This window comes from Nymphaea colorata, chromosome 5 (genome assembly GCF_008831285.2).
Source record: "Nymphaea colorata isolate Beijing-Zhang1983 chromosome 5, ASM883128v2, whole genome shotgun sequence".
Taxonomy (NCBI): domain Eukaryota; kingdom Viridiplantae; phylum Streptophyta; class Magnoliopsida; order Nymphaeales; family Nymphaeaceae; genus Nymphaea; species Nymphaea colorata.
This window is the reverse complement of record NC_045142.1, coordinates 5,868,048-5,888,811: the sequence shown is the minus strand read 5'-3', so window position 1 is coordinate 5,888,811 and position 20,764 is coordinate 5,868,048. Positions and strand designations below refer to the sequence as shown.

The 20,764-nt window shown below is 37.6% G+C and overlaps 2 protein-coding genes across 2 annotated transcripts; one reads left to right on the top strand and one right to left on the bottom strand.

Moving 5' to 3' along the window:
* The first annotated feature begins 1,431 nt into the window (after positions 1-1,431).
* LOC116254599 (protein MODIFIER OF SNC1 11) lies at positions 1,432-11,935 on the top strand. The gene is made up of 4 exons (XM_031630084.2): positions 1,432-1,904; positions 11,046-11,123; positions 11,265-11,390; positions 11,712-11,935. Exons 1-4 carry the CDS (start codon positions 1,579-1,581, stop codon positions 11,788-11,790), a joined length of 609 nt encoding a protein of 202 aa, XP_031485944.1. The 5' UTR covers positions 1,432-1,578; the 3' UTR covers positions 11,791-11,935.
* Positions 11,936-15,653: 3,718 nt separating this feature from the next.
* On the bottom strand, positions 15,654-19,640 carry LOC116254563 (probable protein phosphatase 2C 46). Its single transcript, XM_031630027.2, has 5 exons — positions 19,319-19,640; positions 18,209-18,625; positions 17,144-17,511; positions 16,167-16,403; positions 15,654-16,081 (listed from the first exon to the last, which is right to left on the bottom strand). The coding sequence occupies exons 2-5, from the start codon at positions 18,540-18,542 to the stop codon at positions 15,845-15,847; spliced, it is 1,176 nt and encodes a 391-aa protein (XP_031485887.1). The 5' UTR covers positions 18,543-18,625; positions 19,319-19,640; the 3' UTR covers positions 15,654-15,844.
* Between the last annotated feature and the right edge of the window lie 1,124 nt (positions 19,641-20,764).

The following is a 20,764-nucleotide window of genomic DNA, read 5'->3' as shown; positions in this document are numbered from 1 at the left end:
TTCGATTCGAATCAGCCGATTTAAATTGAGTTTGATGACAATGGTTTTGAAATGTCTGCAGGACTTTTTTGGCTATTCGATAGTTAAATGAAACTTCTTAAGCAAGTATTTCACGGAATCAGCAGCAGCTAATTATACAATTATACATCATATATTGATTCTTAGCGTGCCCTCCAAAGGCTACCGGTTTTTATTTTAAGCTCTTTCTTTCTCGCCGGAAATCTTTGTTCTTGTCCTCTACTTATTGATATGATTAAACTGAATGGAAAGGTGTTGCCTGACATGAGTTCATTTCCGAACGGTTGATAGCCCCTTTAGCCGGGCAGGGGCATAGATAGGTGGAGGCTCTATGGGACATATGTTTTACAGAACTCAACCTGAAACTTTGAATTTACATATTAGCTTTCAATGAATTTCGGTCTGGCAACCCCAGGAGTCTCGGGTCGCTATAAGGCTAATTGAAAATGTATTAATTATCTATGTAGCGCCCAATGGAAAAAAAATTCTGGCTCTACCCTGGGTTTCGGGCACGAGATAACTTTGTCTTTCTCTATCATTCCAATTTTATTGGATGTCTCCGATGGATAACTTTTTGTCTTTCAATAACGGAGAAATATGTTTTCAACATGTTAGCATATCTGACAAAAAAAAAGAAAAAGTAGGCGTCTATGATATTTTCTTTTGTGTCCTGGCCCATATTTATAACCAACTAAAAAAATTTACGTGCTAGCAGATCTTTGTAGTCCTTTTCTTTACCACCTTAATGATCATGTTTGATCCCCACGAAGTGCATTCTCTCGCTCTTCATGCACACTTTCGGTTAGAAATACAAAGAGTATGCTTGTTTGGCTTTGAGAGAGAGTTTAATATCTTATTGGGAGATTTTGTAGGTATAAAATGAAATATTTTGTAACAAACATGGAATTAAAATGTAAATGATTTTCACTTTATATTTAGTCAGAGCTTTTATTTGTATTTTTTTGTCACTTGCATCTTATTAAACCTTCAAAGATCCCCTAAAAGCAATGATATGTCAGTTTGATTTCATACACATTTATTTCCCTAAACCCTATAAATTAGCGTACCACATTGAATTAGAAGTGCGCTATCTTTATGTTTAGTTCTTGATGCAGTATTGAACCCCCCATGAGCAAAGGTAACCAAGTTCGACTCTCGCACATCACCGAGCATCCCCTTAAGGCAATGATATTCAGTAATTTATTTTGAAATTATCTTAAAATAAATTTTAACAATATTTTACTTATTCACTTTTTATTTGAATAATTGTTGAGATTAAAAAAGACACTTTTCTTTGGGCTTAAAGCCGTATTTAATGAAAAACATGGTTTTCTAAAAAATTTTCATGGAAAATCCGATGATTAATTTTGACATTTTTATTCACCGAAAAATGGGACTACTTTTTCGTTTCTTCTCTTTCTGAAAAGCTCCAGGTTCTTTTTTTTTTTTCTTCTTCTTCACAGGAAACCCTCAACCTCAATCGCCCATCCTTTTCCTTCCCATTTCCGCCATTTCTGCATTGGTTTCAAAATCTCACTCAGAGAGAGAGAGAGGGAGAGAATGGACGAGACAAAAGGGAAGCCGAAGGATCAGAAGGAGACGGTCCCAAACCCGCCTGCGAATTCTTCTTCGACCCTTCCGCCTCCTACTGGGGAATCGGCGGTAAAGGAGGAAGAGCGGAAGGTTTTAGAGATGGACGGCTCTGCCAAGGGAGGCAAGGTTTCCTCGTTGAAGTTAAGCGGCAACCCGCCGAGCTCTTCTTCTTCTTCTTCCGCTGCCACCGTTCCGACTGACCCAGAGCTCCAGAAGAAGTTCCGCCGGGCTGAACGGTTTGGGTTACCAGTGCAGCTGTCAGAGGAAGAGAAGCGGAGCTCTCGATCCCAGAGGTACTCTCTCTCCCTCTGTGGCTTTGGGTCGTTTGCTTTCTTCTTTAATGTTTACCCGGTGAACTTGAAATTAGGGCTGCTACTTGAATTTTCATATTTTTTGAGACGTGCTAGTTTTGTTTGTTGTCGATGGGTATGTTCATCTGACACTTTTGTGCAGTCTTCATTTTTCTGGACGAGGCCAATAGTTCTTTGGTCAAGAAAATTTAAAAATTCGGCGACATTGTTCTTTCGTTCCTCTTTGTTGCACTCGTTCAATTGTTTTCAACTACAATGGAAATTCCTCCCGCGGCGGTTATGATTGAACGGATGCAGTTCCTTTTCCAGAATGGGGCCATGCCAAAATTTTTATGATTAATTATTTCCTGATTGACATGCTACTAAAACGGTTGCCTCATCAAAATTTTTTATGCAAACTAATGTGAATGGAGGTCCAAGTAATAATCATTCATCCAATGCATGTAATTGATTAAATTATGCAACGATTGTGATGCAAGTCAAGTACTATATTGGTTTACTTTGTGAAGATGTGATGCAAAGTCAAGCGCTATATAGGTTTACTTTGTGGGCACTGGTTTTCTTTAGTTAAGAGCCAGAACATCTTCTTGTGTCTTAAACTCAAGCAAACAAATGGTAACTTGTGTACTTACTATTTTATTTTTAGCTTATTTCTGTTAACTGACCCATTTAAAGTTTTAAACTTATTTTAGTAGGTTTGAGAGGTAAGATAGCATGTGGAAGGCATGGTTTGCGGATAAAAGGATCTTTTACATTGCATTATTAGAGTTAGTACTTGAGTGTTATGAAACCTTTTGCGCCAGCAATTAGGTTTCTTATAGTGGTCATGCTTTGACAAATGGTAGCTTTTGATGTTTATCGAGAAAGAACAATGACTTCTTCAATGTATGACTAAGTATCAAATTGAACGCATACCAAGCAATTTGTTTCATATTGACTGGTTAGGTGGGTGTACTTTTATTGAGAAGGATTTGTCTAATGGCAAGAGGTTTTAAAGAAAAAATGGTGAGATGCAGGCATCGACTTTGGAAAAACTAAGGGGCGGTAAAAAGCTTTAATTTTGGAAGTTTTGCTTTTATTGTGACTTGCTGATATGCAGGGTTACATTTGTAGCAAATTATGCTCTGGGAATAGTATATAAGTCTATAAGATGCTGCTGTTGCGATAGGTTGAAAATATGGGACTTTGGTTTGTTGTGCAGGAGTAGCTGGTTTGTTTCTTGACATAGATAGTTGCCTTTGCTTGGTGCTGTGCCTTCCCTTGATAGTGTTCTACTGAAAAACCATCTTACTTTATTTGATTGAGCTTGTATCCTCTTCTTGAAAGAGCAGTTCAACCTTTATCCCAATCTAAGTGCATCAAGTCATCAACGTCTTCTTGAGTAACCTCTAGGTAAAGAATTGTCCAAAGTGAAAGTCTAATACTAATGTTGATGCATAGTTCTACATGTTAACGAACTTGTTTTGGCTCTAACATTGCATATTCTACATGTTAATAAACTTGTTTTGGTTCTAAAGCTATGTGAAAGGAAAGTGAGTGATCGGCACTGCTTGCAACAACTTTGATGAAACGATGTTACACTTCAAAGTAGTGAATTTTGAAGCTATTTGAGGATGGTTTGGTGACTTTATATAGTTTAATGTTGGATTCACTGTCCAAGGCACTAGTTTACGCTTAAGATAGCAATATTGGTCTGACTATATGTAAGCATGCTACGTCTTGATAAGTTCACAACATGTCACATGGGTGTGGCTTTATGTGCTGAATCTGCTGATGCAGATGCCAATGTGAAGCATTTTCAAAGAGGGTATAGGGACACAATCATACATGTATATGCTTTCCTTGGATGCATCTAAGTTGAAGCATAAGGTGGGTATCTTGGTGGTGGTGATGTTTGATATGGTCAATCGAATCCCAATAAAGTGCATGTTAAGATGTGAATGGTTTGATTTGATCAATTGACCAAGGCATACTTATGGAGTTGACCAATGTTGAGGAAGAGCATAAGAGGACAAAAAAAACCGGCATGCAAAATTGTTTTGAGCAGTGTTATCCATATTGTACAATACAACTCGTTTAGGTGAAAAAAACCTAGACAATATGGGCTCAATACACGATACACCCGTGTATCGTGCCATGTCATGTGTATCGTACGATACAAGGAGGTGTATCGTATGATACACATGATACACCCATATCTTATGGTACAGGGTTAAAATTTAAAGAAGGGGTCCAAGGCCTCTTTTGCATCATTCTTTTAAACTAAGACCCTATCTCCCTCTCTCTAAACTTCTCTATAGGCTGTGAGAGGGGGTTGTTTTGCTGCTTTCTCCAAAAAATTGCTGATTTGAGGAAGAAACCATCCATTTGGCTAAAGATTTGCTAGCGGGAACGGTCGGACCTTGATTCTTGCTTGAAAAAAAGGGCTTTCAACTTGCATGTGATAGATGCTCTTTCAACTTGTGATGGATCATGGATGCTTTAATATGTTATTTTGAATCTCTTAGTCGTACTTTTCATTTTTTGAATTTGTCGTGGATATATATGGTTTATGAATGATGAATTATTGATGTTCTCTATGTGTGACGAGTTTTCTATATGAAATATATGGTTATGAGTTTTTGGCTATTTTCTTGATTTTTCCTAATTTCAAGATTTTTTACTAATTTAGTGTTGTTGATAATTTAGTGTTACGATATGGCATATAGGTCGGCCTGACTGGTACATGATACGATATGCTAGCGACAACATTGGTTTTGAGAAGATAGAAAGGGGAGAAGTTTCTGTGTCTATAGGCAGGTGGTTATTTCTGGGATCACATTGAATGCTGTAAGTTTGCTTAGCTTCCAAAAGGTAGTTTGAGGCAATAAGACATTTTGCCCCTGAAATGAGGGCATATGTATGCCATGAGCTTGGCTTATTGTTGTTGAAGGAGACAGGACAAGAGAAAAGTTCTTGTTTCCAGGAGTGATCCTGTGGAGCTGAAGTAAATTAAGATGCTGTAAATTTGTCTATCTTCTGATAGATGACTATAGAAATGGGACATTAGGCCCTGGGAAGGTGCCTCAGTACTATGAGCTTAATGGCTTCTTGTTGGAGGAGATAGCAATAACTGACAACCTTTTGAAGAAACAAGGTGCATTGGTTTAGATATGGGAATATTAGATGCATGGATTGATGTTGCTGATAAAACACTTAATTTCTTTTTTTAGTGAACTTCTGATTAGATACTACATGTTGGAAAATAGTATTATGTATCTAATAAAGTAAATATGTAAATTTACTTTATATATTGTTGCTTGATATTGTGGAGGATGTCGACCAGGCAACATATAGCAAGTTGTGTCAAATGCTACCTCTAATAACAAGGAAACAAGAAAAATGTTGATGAAAGTGAAGAAACATTTCTATTGGACTTTTCGTGTTTCAGCTGTATGAACTTGATATTGGAAGATATAGTAGAATTGGAAGATTTGATACCTATCTTAGGAATGGAATGCTGTTGATTGTATTCATGTTAAAAATGATCAAATATACACTAAGATGAGATCTCTTGCGAAGAGGGACGTAGACAGATCAGGAGTGGTTCAATTTGCATCTAGATTTTTGATCCTTGAATGCATTCATGCATTTAGAAAGGATTTAAAATTTGTGTTTCCTTCAGTTGAGTCAAACAATAATAAGTTAGTTAATAATCATGTTGGCAAGAGGTGTAAGAAGATTTCTTTTTCCAAGTAAAGTTTTGGGAGGGCATTAGGCATGCTCTCAAAGTAATGGCATTACTCTGGATGTGTTTTGCCTTTGCTTGGTCAAAAGTTACATGCTATATTTATGAAAAGATGGACCATGTTAAAGATCAAGTAAGGGTGTACTTCTAGTATTTAATACATCATAAAGAATACGTTTGATCTTAGTATGTTTGTTACGATGGTTTTGCTTATTGAGGTTCTTGTTGCTTAATAGCTGAACTTGCATAACGACCAAGGAACATGTACTCGAGTTTAGAGATGAATGATAAAAAAGCATGGAACTCAAGTTAATCAGCTCTTGCATGCAGCAGATTTATATCTTAATCCAACAATATATTATGAACATGATGGCATAGAGCCTAATGTTCAAATAAAAAATGGATTGTACAAGTGCATTGAGTGTTCTGTGCTATGCATTGAACATCGAAGTGCTATGCATTGAAGATCAAAGTGCCATTTTGGACCAATTGGTGGATTATCTAAATGCTTCAGGAGCTTTTGGTATATGACAATACAAAGGAGTATTTGCTTGGTATTTTTAGTTTTTAGTAATTTTAATCTTTGCATTGCTATGTATTTTTTTCAGATATTATCAACTTGTTATTATTATTTTGTAATGGGATGTGCTCAGAATGTGTTGTTTGAGTCCTTGGCCTACATGTAAGTTATTTTATTGTGAGCATAACTGGGATACTTTTGAGCAGGTAATGATTTTTTTTTTCAATTATTATGACTACTACCTTAGTGTATTATGCATATCTGTATTATTGTGTCAGCTTTTATGTGTTTACCCATGCGTGTGTTTGTGATGTGTCTGCTTGTGTAATATAATCAGGAATACATTTCTGGGCAATGATTGTGTGCAGTGACTGTGCACTCTGCAATATAATCAGAGATTGATGGAAAGGTATAAGGACAGGGAAAGGGAGCCAACATTAACCGCATTATACTAAAGGGAGGCTGATGAAAGTGATGAATGGCTAAATGACAATGATGTTGTCTATAAGAATAACGGTTTCCTTGCATGGCTTGGTATTGATAACTCAAACAGATGTCCAAGGAAAAAGGGATCCAAGTGCTAGTCAAAAGCCCAAGGACAGAGAAAATAAAACATAAAAAAAAAAGAAGGTGGATTAGAGAACAGCAACCTGGTTCTGCAGATGAAGATGATGAGCCATGCCTTGATGCAAATGATCATTGAAATTTGAAACGATTATCATGAATTGCATTTTCATCATTTAGTGGCTAGCGTGGCTTGTCTTTAGTCTTATTAGTTTGAAGCGTATTATATATTGCAGTCTTTGACTATTTGGACTTGTTGTTTGGTCATTTTTTTTACTCTTCTTATATTGAAAATTCGTTGTATATAGCTTGGTATTTGTGAATATCATGACACCTTGAACATATGATTTTGTGTGCAGGCATGTGCTTCTGGTGCTGAGTGTACAGCCCTCCATGCTATATTTGTGTTAGCCTTTTCTTTTCCTTTTTCCCCTCCTCCAAATAGATCTATCCATGGATACACAAACAAATGGTCTCACCAATAAATAATGGAAGTAAATAAGTTCCAGGGGACATTTCTTCTTATGGGTTGGTCTCCTTGCATTCAAGTGTTTAGGTTGTCATGGTGGTACTTACTTTCTGCACCCATGTTCTCTCCTTTCCACATGTTCCACCTCATATACATGATGGATTGATTGCAAATCTTGAAGAAACTCAGTGAAGGGTGAGATGACCAGTCGTTTGCCACATGAATATTTCGGTCATGTACTCCCACTGTCTCCATCTGCTTTGCAGAATTTGTCGGCTGACTCAGATTCTGTGATGAACTTAGTGGTCTTATCCCATATGTGCTACAGTTAGTATTCAATTTCATTTAGGAATTTAATGACTTTAGTCTACGGCATTTAAGTTAACCATTGGTCTGTTACTAGCAATGCCTAAAAATTCATGTTTGGTTTTGTTGTGAAGAAGGTATATTTACATCCAAAATTCTGCATCATTTATGTTTTACAGGTATTCCTGTCTCCATATTTCAGTTTTTTTATCACGGGGCGATATTAAATGCTTGCAGAACTTCTTGAATTGATTTATATACATGTATTTCAGTAATAGCTTTATATATACATTTAGTATGCATATCTATACTTAATAACATATAAGAGTATTCATTCTATATATTGTAGCTATTATTCTGTTATTTTTTGTTCTTGTTTTTCTATGACATTTATTTCTATGTTTTCTTGGCTGCTGAGTTGCAGCTGAGCTGGCCATTGCTTTCCTCAATGGGTAGTTTCCTACCTGTTGTTAGCCAGAAGCTAACTACTTTTTCTCCTTTCTTTCATGTCTAAAAAAAGGAAATTTGCCTCTTGTTCTTCAAGGGGCTTGTGAGTTCTATTTAATCAAAGTTTTGATATTTCTCCAATTTTTATGGTGATCTCTTTGTTTTGCGACTTGTGAAGAGCCCTGTATGCTTTTGTGTGTATGATTGTGGATGAAGGTACTTCACCCACTTTTTACCCATCAACAAGGTTGGTTCGCTGTGTCTTTTGGAGCTTGAATTCCTCGTGTAAGGTTGTTTCAGTACATGGTACCAATGCCAACCCATGAAATGCTGTTGGTGATGCCTTGGTAAAGTGTTAAATCTGCTAGTGGTCTGTTTATGCTCATCTTGGAGTACCAAATGTTTGTGTTCGTAGAGATTGTTTGAAGCTTGATGTTTGATGATATATTAGTTTTCACCTCTTCAAGTGCGTTCTTCTCTTTTTCTATTATATAAGAAAGGATCTTGCCATCATTTCTTTCCCAAATCTCACATTTACAATTACATAATATACCGGGCCTCTATTTATTGAACATCATGTTGGTACAGGAGGACTTTGGAGCTTTATTAGTGGAACTGAAAAGAAACCAAAATTGTTTCTTACAAAAGTAATGGAAAACCATTGAGCTTCTTAGAAATGAAAAAGAAAAAAATGATTAACAATTATGGAAAGAAGTGGATAGAAAGCCATACATCACAAAATCATGTCTTGATTTTTAAGCAGAATTTTTTCTAAATTCTAGATTAACCCATGAAGCTTGCATTTCTCAAAGGAACTCACACCATATATGTTTCCTATAAATGATAAATGTCTTCTTCTAGAATATTATGAGTATGCTATAAGGAGATGGATCAACATGGGAATATCTTAGAGTTCTGCTCAATTTTGAGATGAATGGCATTGTTCCAGTTTTCTCTTTGTCAGTGTGACAAATAGAGAAATTTGTGGATGGGCTTAGGTCCAAATTTAAGGAGTTAAGAGATCTCTTCTACATAGAGAACTTGTTTGCACTATCTAAGAAGCCTTGGCCAAACTTGTTATGAACTATGAAGAAAATTGTGTTTCTACCTCAAAGAAGATGTATACTGTGTTTACTGCCGTGTCACAGATATCATGATATTCTCGAAAATGTCACAATATTAACTGAAAAAAGGAGAAAAACTAAAACAAGGAGAAAATCATGTTATTTGGAAAAAAATGTGAAAAAATAAATTATCACTTTTTTTGCCATTTTTTTTCATTTTATCCTTTTTAATATTTACATCATCATGGATTCAATTTAAACTTAAAGTCTCAAACTAAAATATTTTTCATTATTTTTATCATCATTAAAACATTTTTTTTGTCACTTGCATCTAGTTTTATTTATGTCTTCTTATTAGTTCTCATTTATTTTATTTTTATCTAATGTTTAGATTTTTTTCATGTTTTTAAAGTTTGCCGCAATTTTCCTGGGATTTTTCCCAAAAAAACAACTTTGCCGAAAAGGACAAAAAAAAAACCTTGGTATTAAAAACCCAAGAATGACATATGTGGCAATGGTTTGCGGTCCTTCATCTGGGGCTATATGTTATAAATAGTATGATCCTTCACATTCCATGGAAAAATTATGAGGCAAAAGAAAATCACTTGTTATCATCATGGACAAGAGATTCATATAAAGCCAAGTTGTCTCAGATGGCTTGAAGGTGGCGATGATGGAGTCATCTCAAGTGGAGGGAACTAACACCGGTAGAACCATGTATATTTTTTATATCATGTTAATGCTTTATCTTCTTATTATGTCTGTATATATATATATATGTATATACACACACACACACACACACACACACACACACACACACACATATATATATATATATATATATATATATACATATATATAAGCTTACAAAGGAGAAAGAATATGTTCTCACGAAAGACAACACACCACTTGAGAGTTGAGACGTTCAAGACAAACAAACTAATTGTAGTTAGCACTTAGCAAAAACAGCATGAGATCATCCACAACAAAGTTTGTATGCAAGGATATATTTTGTACAAGAATAAGAATGAGAAGGGGGAGAAGCGATGATGAGTACCACATATCTTGCCGTTTGAGACCCCAACAGCTAGTTCATGGTAGATTAGCTGTTGGGACCTCCAGCAGCTATTTTAACAGTCAACAAACAAGTAGAAGAGAATAAAAAAGGAAGCAGAAAAAGTTACAAAAGGAAAACCACACAACCGCCAGTAATAGACTATATGTATGTATATACATATGTTATGTTGGTGTACATCATTTAACATTATTAACAGCTGTACCCAGAGTGCATCTGGAACTGACTTGGGTGTTGCAGCCTATTTGCAGCACCCGTTTGACATAGCTTGAAGCAGTGGATGTAAATAATAAGCTTAGACAGCGATGGATTCCGTATCTTGGAATTTGACCTCTTGGACCACTGTCAGCTGGGTCAGAGCAAGCAGTGCCACTTTTTAGTAAATTCATTTATTGCAGATTTGCAGTATGGTGCTGTTGTTGTTCAATTCAACCAAACATTGATCTTGGAAGCATAGATCTTTTGTTTTTATGTCTGGAGACAAATCACAAGCTTAGAAGGCGATAGGATCCACATGTTAGCAACTTTTATGGAGCTACTGGAGCCTGGTCTGGGATAATGAATTTTGGCATTTGACAGATAAAATTACCGTTTCTCTATGATTACGAGCAAGCAGTGCCACTTTTTGGTAATTCATTTATTGCAGATTGACAATAAGGTGCTGTTATTGTTTGATTGAACCAAGCAATTGATATTGGAGCGTAGCTCGTTCCTTCTCATATTGTTGTTTGGACATGGGTGGCTCAGACTATTATTTACTGGTCTATATTTTAAATATTCAAGAAAACAGTCGAGTCACTTCACTGTCATTGGTTTGCATGCTTATAAGGGCACTTATTATAATTTGATGAAAACTTCATTAAGTCTATATTGTGTTACTTTATTGCAGATTGTGATTCTATTTCTTAAATCATCCATTCAAGATCCACGATGCTTTTCTTTGGCCAGGTTTGGTTTGTCATCTCTTCATGGACCAGGAGAAACAACAAAGTCAGAAGAGGACAAGAAGAAGGCTAGAGCAGAAAGGTCCATATTTGTTTCTTGCTAGCATGTTGTGGTCGCTTTGATCTAATAAGTCACAAAACACAAAATGCTGTATTCTGTCTTTTAGATCATTAGCAAAATGTTAGATGTGCCTTGAAGACAAGATTTTTGGCTTGTTTGCAGATTTGGTCTTCCTGCAGAAACCCCTGTGGATGAGGAGGCAAAAAAGAAAGCTCGGTTAGCCAGGTTTGCACCTGTCACCAAGGTCGATGCTGTAGAGGAAGATAAGAGAAAAGCCAGAGCCATCAGGTTTGCAATTGTTCATAGAAGTTTTCTTGGCAATGCTGATGTATAGCATATTATGTTTTATCATGCATTTTTCAACATGTTGTAATATACCCTACTTGTATTTTCAGGCAGTTTCCTGTTCTGTATACCCTACTTGTATTTTCAGGCAGTTTCCTGTTCTGTTCTGCCTCCAATTTCTTCATTTTTTTTAAATTCTTTTATCTTCTTTTGTTATTTTGGAGCTCATACCTTCATGTAACCAGCCTAGTCACTGAATATTGTCTTTGGAAGTTAAATAGAACTTTCATTGCTTGCATTTACCGTTATTTATCTGCTATCTAGGTTTGCAAAGCCTGCGTCAGATGGTACATCAGAAGCAAATGGACAAGTCAAGACTGAGATGCTAGGATCAGTGGGATGAACAAGTCGTTTAATTTTTGTAAGATTTTGCGTTGTGCTGATGATCCACACTAAAATGAACCGATTGACGGCTATGCTGTTAAGTGTTAAGATAGATGCACTTTGACATGTAATCTTTTTATGGTCAAAAAGTGATTTTAGATTTAGTCTTACAGTTGCTTGATTGGGTCTCAATTTTCTTTTGTATTTACCTGTCCCTATGGTGATTTGGCAAGATTAGAGTTCGGTAGTCGAGAAATTATCATCGCCGACAACATTGCTTGCAAAATTTGGCTATTTCTATTAATCCTCAGTGTTGTATTGGAGTTTGAATCTAGTTTACCCACTCTAGCTTCCTGCAGCGTTGGATCCTCTTAGGAATTATCTTTGGGTAATGTAAATAAAAAAGGTGATGGTTTCCTCCAGGTCCTGGTTATTTTGAATTATATTCATGGAATTGCACATGAATTTGCAACTGTAAAGTTAATGTGCATGTAATCTTTCTGAAAGCATGCCTAACGACAAATGAATTATCTTTGTTATTTCAAGTGCTAGTTCTTCTTGAGCATCAAGGTGAAATTGGAAGTGCTGATTCTTTTGGGATGAAGGCAGCTCATTTCTGATCTTCCTCAGCATGGAATTTAGCATGAGCCGTAAATGAGCAACTTGTGAAAGGTAGGCCCGCAGACCAACAATGTAACTGGCTGCCAAGTTTGCTCGTGAGCTTTGGTTTTTGAGTGCTGCTTAGCTTGTTGATCATGGTCTCAGCTAGGAGCATGCAGGTGGCATGGTAAATTGTGAGACTTTCCCCGCATTTTCTGACCCACAGCTAGACCAGTGAGCTAAGCTCTGCTGTTAGACTAATGATGCAACTAACAGGTTCTGTGTGTTTGAAAGTTGAAACTATGTCAATGACACCAAACAGCAAAAGGTTTCTTTCATATTTACCACATTGACAAGGATTGTGTAGATAATTATATTGTTTATTACTTCTTGAAAGTGGACTGTGTGATCTACTGTGCTGTCATCCACTTCTATACATACATTCTCGTCTTTTGTAGCATCCCCAAGGTTTAGATGGGATCTGGTAGTGAAGAAAGGCAACCTTTTCCTAATTTAGAATGAAATCCGACTTTTGTGGTTTTGTTCCGTCCAAGACGATGCTTTGTTGCTCTGCTGTATTAGTTGCGTTATCACAAGGTACATCTTAGAGGAAATAGGAAGTGAATGCCGTTAAAATTTACCATTGAATAGGTGATGGTATTTGAAACCGGTGGCAATTACAGATGTGGGGAAGCAATCTTTGTTAGGAAAGGGAAGAGGGGTTTTCTAGAAACTGTCTCTTACAATTTGACTGTGATGTTAATACCCTTTTTTTTTTGTTATGAAGCACTGCTGGGAAAGAATAAAGAATACAAACAGACAAAAGTTTATGAAACAACGACAATTAATGACACTTCATCTACGCCTTAAGGGGCATAGCGTAGTTGGCCGGGTTAGGGGTCTGTATAAGGCAGGTATGAGTGCTATGCTTTTGTGTTTTAAGGTGGTAGGATGCGGCATCCAAGGTGAAAGTGCACCGTTCTATCACTGACGTCGATGCAGTTCGGGATCTCAAAGGCAGGGGGAATGGGGGTGCATTTGGGCCTCGCTTCGGGTAGTGGAATGATCCTCTCGTTCTCTCGAAAGACACTTCATCTAAAACTTTCCACTTATAGGAGGAGTAGCCTCCAACTTTATTGCTGATCTCTATCAATAGAGAAAAGGCAGTTGGCGGCGGAATGGAACAACCAATCTCGGGATTTTAATACTTATTGAGTAGCACTGCTGTTAATTAATTTTGACGTTGGCCATAAAAGTGTGAAGTTAGTAGTTGGGTCTGATGGGAAGCCCATTGATTATCCCATGTCATGGTATGGATTATGAAATTTCACACAAGGCGGAGGTTTGGTTTGTATGATACACAAAAACACCGTGTACGTCTTAATGTGAAAGGTCATGTTTAATCAATTCGGTTCAGATCTTTGTCGAACACCTCAGAGTCCAATTCTTTTCTGGATTCTCATATCCAGTGATATATCATGCCTGTGGATGCCCCTGTTTGAATTTCAGTTTTGTTGGCTCCTTTTTCTTCGTTGCTTATTTGTCCTCTCCAATGATCGCAGAGTCGTGGGCTCACCACATCTCTGTACTGCGTGCTTCGAAAACTCTTTTGACTTAGAGAAGTAATAACACCACAGAGCTCACAGATTGGACTTGCAAGGAGCTTGTAGAGCCCACATCTCTGAGCTGTCGTTTTAACTCACGCATTTACATTTGTCTTTTGTAGAGCTCTGCGGATTTTGGCTGGACGATTGGCTTAAGAAATTTAAGTTGGAGGTCAAAAGTTTCGAAGTAGACAGCCTAACTCCAGCATGCAGCCTGAGGTGTGAAGAGTTTTTCGAAGAATGTGCCTTGGTTGCATTGGTGTATATTTAAAACTAATAGTCTGAAAAGCTCACTTTAGGACAATTAAAGCTTATTCCACCACAAAGTCGGTCGCATTTGGGGAGCATGGAAAATGGTCCCATCATTGAAGCAATATAGGACAAGCCAGTCGATTCAGGCTAATGCTAACCCCAAATATCAACCCATTCGGTTGAACCCCAAATGTCAACCCATTCGGTTGAAGGCTCGCAGCCAATCTTGCGTCGTCCGCTTGTTCATAGATAGATATGGACGTCGACCAATATATATATATATATGAAATGTGAAATCCTTGTGCCATTGGGACGTTTGTCTAATATGGCCGCTGATGCAATGCATCGGACATGTCATCAAACACACCATTTAATGCGCTATACTGTGAGAGATCGAATGATTTCTCCGTTCAACGTTTCGATGAATATATATATATATATATATATATATATATATATATATATATATATATAGACACGTAAAACAGCAAATTGGATTTTAGATCTGCTTTGAGATTCTGGATTTGAGGAATCATGTATTTTTGGCACGTCTCTTGCCACATTAGCAAAACCGGTGCGGTAGCTTTAAAAATCCATATCGCCGTTGCCCCCACACTTCCATAGTTTGTAAGCCCCGATGTTTGTTTTAGATAAATCACGACTCCAAAAGGGTTAATAAATTTTGGCTCCTGCTCAACGTGATTTCTTTAATCATGTGCATATGTTGAGACTGAGTCCACCAATGCTCACGCTTTCTTGAAATAATTTATTCAACGAGTTACCAAAAGGGTTCTTGGAAATTTGGAATAGATTTGAATCATGCTTGCTTTAATGGACAGGTGAAGGAAAACTGAGACATGCAAATCCAGATGGCATTAAAAGGGGCATTTAGATGCAGACCAAAACCAGGTTTTGTTACCTTCAAAACACCATTTAAGGCCTGTTTGAATAGCATCAAAAGTGGGTTTTGCAAAAATATGGAAAAACCCTATACTTTTCAACCAAAAAGAAGTTTTTCTTTTGTAATACAAATTTTCAAATCAAGTTTTTAAAATTGAGTCTTTAGCTAGGTTTTCACAAAACTTAGTTGTCACAAAACCAGATTTTTTGTGGGTGTCGTACAACAGACTTACAAGGACCTGTAATTTGAAATTTAAGTTAAATCTATCCCATATAGTTGAACGCAGATGAATAGTTGTCTAAGGCTTCATATTTACTGAACGTTCGTTCACTGCGCAGGTGGTTCAGCACGTCTCTGACAATGCAATGACAGAGATTACGGTCCTTTGCATCCACAGGTCGATCGCCTTGTCCAAGCTAACATGATTCTAAGAGCTCCTCAAGTAAATGAGAGGACCAATGAAACAAAGTTAGGGAGAAAGGCAGAACCAACCCAGCTATTGCTGACACGACCGAACTGCAAGTCTTGCTACAAACTGTAAAATTTCTCAAATTTCAATGTAAGGCAATTTACATACAAACTTTTCTCATTGGGAAGCTATGAGCTAAACTTGTCTACTGTTCCCAGTGGAACGTGGTACCTAAGCTGGTTAGTTTACACCAAAGAATCTCAAAAATACATATAGATATATCCAAGTTGTCAAAAAGATGAAAGCTTTAGAATGGTGAAGACTGGGTACTGGCATGTACAGGTGCACCTCCTCTAATGGAAAATGTGGGTATGCGGTTCGAAGTATCGACGGATAGATGATCAAGAAATAAGACTGCAACCGTAATATCGTCGTGGAAATGTCTCCTTACTCCACGATCAATTTTCTTAAGGTCTGAATACCTCATTTCTCTTTTCTTTGCTGCTTCTCGGAGTGCAGCTTTAATAAGTCTCCTGGCTATTCCCTGCATCAAATAACCCATATGATCAAGATTACTTACAGCAGTAATATTAGAAAGAACATACTTATATGTAAATCACAATTCTCACATTGCGTGGATTGTTGTGAACAATATCAACTGCCTCCTGATTGCTCAGGTGCTCCCAGAGCCCATCAGATGCAAATATGATAAACTTGTCGCTTGGTTCTAGCTTGTGAACTGTTATTGCTGGTTCAGCACTTAGAATTGGCCTTTTCATGGGTCGTGGTAAGCGAAATCTTGGATATAATGGCTCGCGGTTGAATTCTGCTTTCTTTAAATAGACATCTCCAATGGACCTTGAGATCTGGATGAAGAAAAGCCATGTCAGTATGAGTCCACAATATTGTTTCTTGAATGAATAATATATGTACAGCTTAGGTGTAACAGGTGTCATTAAACATCCAATAGATGAAAGAGCAAGTACAGAAGGAATTATGTACAAAATGAATCAAAATCTTATCCCATCATGGAAGTTGGTAGCAGCAGTTTCTGCAGCTGAAAAGTCCAGTTCCCAGCTGTTCTTACTTCCAAGGCTAGAGAACTAGTCAAATGGACAAAATTGGGTAGCATATTTTAGTTCATTATTTATCCTCGAGGAGACTTCACTCATACACCAGGGACCTCAGCAATTTGAGAAGGAACAATCTATAATACGATGGATACTTGAACACAAGTTGAATACGTCGGCAAATGTAGATAGGCGTGGACTGTGAATCGAGTTTTCTGTGCAATTCACAGTTTCACACTATAGAGTTGGCAGTCATCATTCTCATGATACAGTACATTAACGAATCATGTATTGATCAAGTCCACGATCTGTCGCAAGAAAATTGTCCAAGCAAATCATGGTAAGTGTTATTTGTGGGAGCGCCAATTATGAGGCCTTTCCAAAAGCATGACAAGAAGTAAAGTTTCCAAGCAGAAACATAGTAAAAAAGTTTTTTTTTAGGAAGCAACCTTGACATTGTTTAGCACCATCTTTTGTTTTCTCATGGAGAACACCATTAACAATAAAACACCAGTGGAAAAGGAACAAGTAATCACCTGTATGAGGCCTTTCACTCTCCAAACTCTGTGCTTTAATACTACAATTTGCGGGTCATCAGGATGCAATGAACGTAATTCCTGCCTTACAGACTCAATCCCAGCATTATGCTCTGCGGATAACTGAACTGCAAAAACCTCTTTTGTATACTTCACTGATTTTGCTAAGACAGCACGCGAATCTCCAACATTGGCCACATATAGTGTGCCGGCACAAATAACACCAACCAAACAGCAGGACCCAACTGCTGCAATTTGAGGTTTCAAATCCCATTGCTTTGTGACTAAAGAAGTAAAACCCTCTTCTGTAGCAGCGAATGCTTTTTGTATAACTTCTGCGGACATCGTCCTCTGTTCTGATGCGAACCCTGCACAGGCAAACTTGCAAAGTCAATAAAGCACATCCACGAACTGCAGCGAGCAAAACTTTTGACAGCTCTAAACTAACTGAACCTTCTAATTCTCATAGAAGAATTTCCAAAATAAAGTTGAAAAAAAAGTTTACTAGGTAGTAGGAACATGAAATTAACGAAAGTTCAACAGATATTCGTAAAGAAGCTCCTGACGCTGCTCTTATCCCACATAAAGCACAAGAACAGCAAGCCCATGACACTCTCGTTAAAATCCAAGATTCAGACATAAATAAAAAATTATCACATCAGGCATGCTTCTTTTGTTTTTTGTATCTTGTTTTTTTTTTTCTGCACAAGGCCAAGTAACAGGTCTAGCAATTAAACAATGGGGATGTACTTAGGCTCTTCCATGGACAAGAATGAAATTTCACTTGGTACCTATAACACTGGACCTTCTAATAGGAAGCATGCAAAAAAGGGGACCGAATTGTTCCTGGCTTTAGCTAAGCAATAAAATGAACCAGAGATTTACAAAGGAACCAAATGGATGGTAAAGCTTCTAAGATTCCGTGCTAATTACCAAAAGGATTGGCAGACCATAATAATAGAAGAGATGAACAAAAGTCCTCATCTGACACTCGTTACAACATCTAAAACACAACATACTGCACATGAATGCAATTAAACAGAAAAAAAGAGGGACGAAGCATACGTTTTAGATGATGGAAAAGACTATCGTTTATAAAACAAGATGTCTCAGGACCTCCATGTCCATCATATACGCCAACAAACGTCCCAATAGGACCAGAATCGGAAGAACACAGAGATCCTGATTCAATTTGGCTCTGATCCTCCAACAAGCTATTAGCTTGCACAACTGCCATTGAGAGATCTCCATGAAGATGCTGCCCATAATCTTTGTACCAAAGCAACCCCTCAACCCGGCCTGAGCTTGCTCCTGCTACACCTCCATTCCTAAGTGGTCCGCTGTCGGCAGAGGAAGGTCGCCAACAAGGCGTTACCATCTTCATAACTGCAGCAACCATACTGCATATGTATCACCCACCAAACCGAAGGGAAGTAATCGATACAATCTTCTATTTTCTTCCAAGTCGAGGCACGGCCAACCCTGCAAGACACCGATGGAAGCAGAAAGACAGAAACAGAAATCAGCCAAAGAACAGCAGTTAATAGGATTTGAGGAGAGGCAGAAAATTTCGGCAATCTAAGATCCCAACAATGTCCTAGATCCCAGAAGGCCTTATCAGATATGAATATTGTGAATCTGAACTCGTCAGAGAAATCCTCAAAAGCTAAAGGATATATCGTAAAAGAGGCAAAAGCTTGAAGTCCTACGGTACACGTTCAACCGGTACAAGATTTTGGACAGCCTGTATGACGTTTGAGCCCGAATAAGGCGAATCACAATCAAATCTCCCCAAAAAATCACAGGGCTAGAACAGATGGATATCTGAGTTAATAAAACAGCTTCCTCCCCAATAAAATGAACTTCTGGTCAGCCTCATGACACCTGATCAAGAACAACGTCAATCCTAGACCCATCCCAGCTAATCTCTACCTAGATCAGATGTGTATCGAAAAGAAAGCACCAAAAAGAAAAACAGGTTGCTTCCAAACTAAACACAGACCACAACCCACGTTGCAGAAAGCCCTGTGGGAGAGTTGGAAACACATACACTTGGTGAATCTCAACCCAATCACAAAACATCTCAGGGCCAGAACAAATGGGTATTGGTGAAAACGGAAGTAGAACCAGTTGAAACGAAAAAGATGCAAGTTTTGCGCCATATTCTCAGCATACCTTGATAATCAATCGCTTCAATGATGGAGGAAAACCCCTTGGCCGAAAAGAACAAACAAAAAATAAAGGAGAATTCTGTGGCAAAATCTGAAGGGCTACTATCAAAGAAAGGAAGAGAAAGAGAGAGGGAGATCCAGAAGGGGAAGGTAGATTGAAAGAGGAGGGTATGAGAATTGTTGGGCTGATGATTTTGAGATTTCTGGTGGAGAGAAAGTTGGGGGGTCGATGAACAACAAGGCTCCTTTTAAGCCTACTTTTACTCGTCTTCTCCGGAGAAAGTATCCCCGGAATTTAGAGAGCACCCCCAAAATATGCAGGGGATTTTAAAGCTGGCTCCTTCGAGGCATTTGCCCAGGTCAGGACGCGGACAGGCCTGCTTGTGGGTCCTCCCTCCCTCTCTCTCTCTCCCGACTTTGGACACAAGCAACCACGTCCCTCTTCAATCGACCAACGAAGGATGTCACTCTCGGCTGCTCTTCCTCCTCTCCATACTGGTAATTGGATATTTCTCCTGCTTTTTTCAACTTTGTTGATACTTGAATACCACTTTCTTGGCGACTTTGTTAGCAAACTTGGACAAGAAGCCAACTTTGGGAGGTCCATTGGTCACAAGATTAACGAGAGATCACACGCTCAAATTCAAAGATTTCAGGTAATTTCGTGTCTGATTTCACCACCTCAACGTACGCTATCAAAACATGAGAGCGTTGCTTGCTATTTCTTCTGAATCTTACCTCTCTTTCTTTTCTGCAAAAAAAAAAAAAATTATTTAGAACAGCTTGTGAAAATTTCTCGTTTCTAAACAAGTACGTGTAGAGTTTGATTACATGACAATACTTGTACACAAGCAAGTCTTTATCTCAATTCTACAACATTTTTTTCATTATTCTATCACTTTCAATAGAAGGAATTATGAAGGATTTGTAAGTTTATAAGCTTATTCTTTAATAAGCTTACTTCAGAAAAGGTAAAACTTTGAACATGTCTGGTTCCGCTGATGGGCACAATTCGATCTATCCGGTCACCTTTTTCTTTGTAAATGGGCGGCAGTGTCTTTTTTAATTTTTCTTGCTGACAGTAAGTTTTTTCTTTTTGAGAAAGAAAAGCAAAGTACAAGCATTAAAACCTCTTAGAAGCCGCAGTAAAACCCCTAAACTTTATATCTATCTCTGCCAATGAATGTACAGTTAACGGCATGGACAATTTTCATTTTCAAACTCATTGTTCTCATAGTTTAGCAAGAATCACGTTTGATCTTCATAACAAGGACTACACTTCTTTTAGTAAAACTATTAAATTATCGCAACAGATCATTTGTTAACACATTTTGACACCAAAATAGCACTTTGTTAAATAAAGGCGTGAAGTGAATTTTTTGTTGACTTATAAAATAAAACTGGTGAAAATGTACTATAGTGTTAAGAGTAATATTTAAAAAAAAAAAAT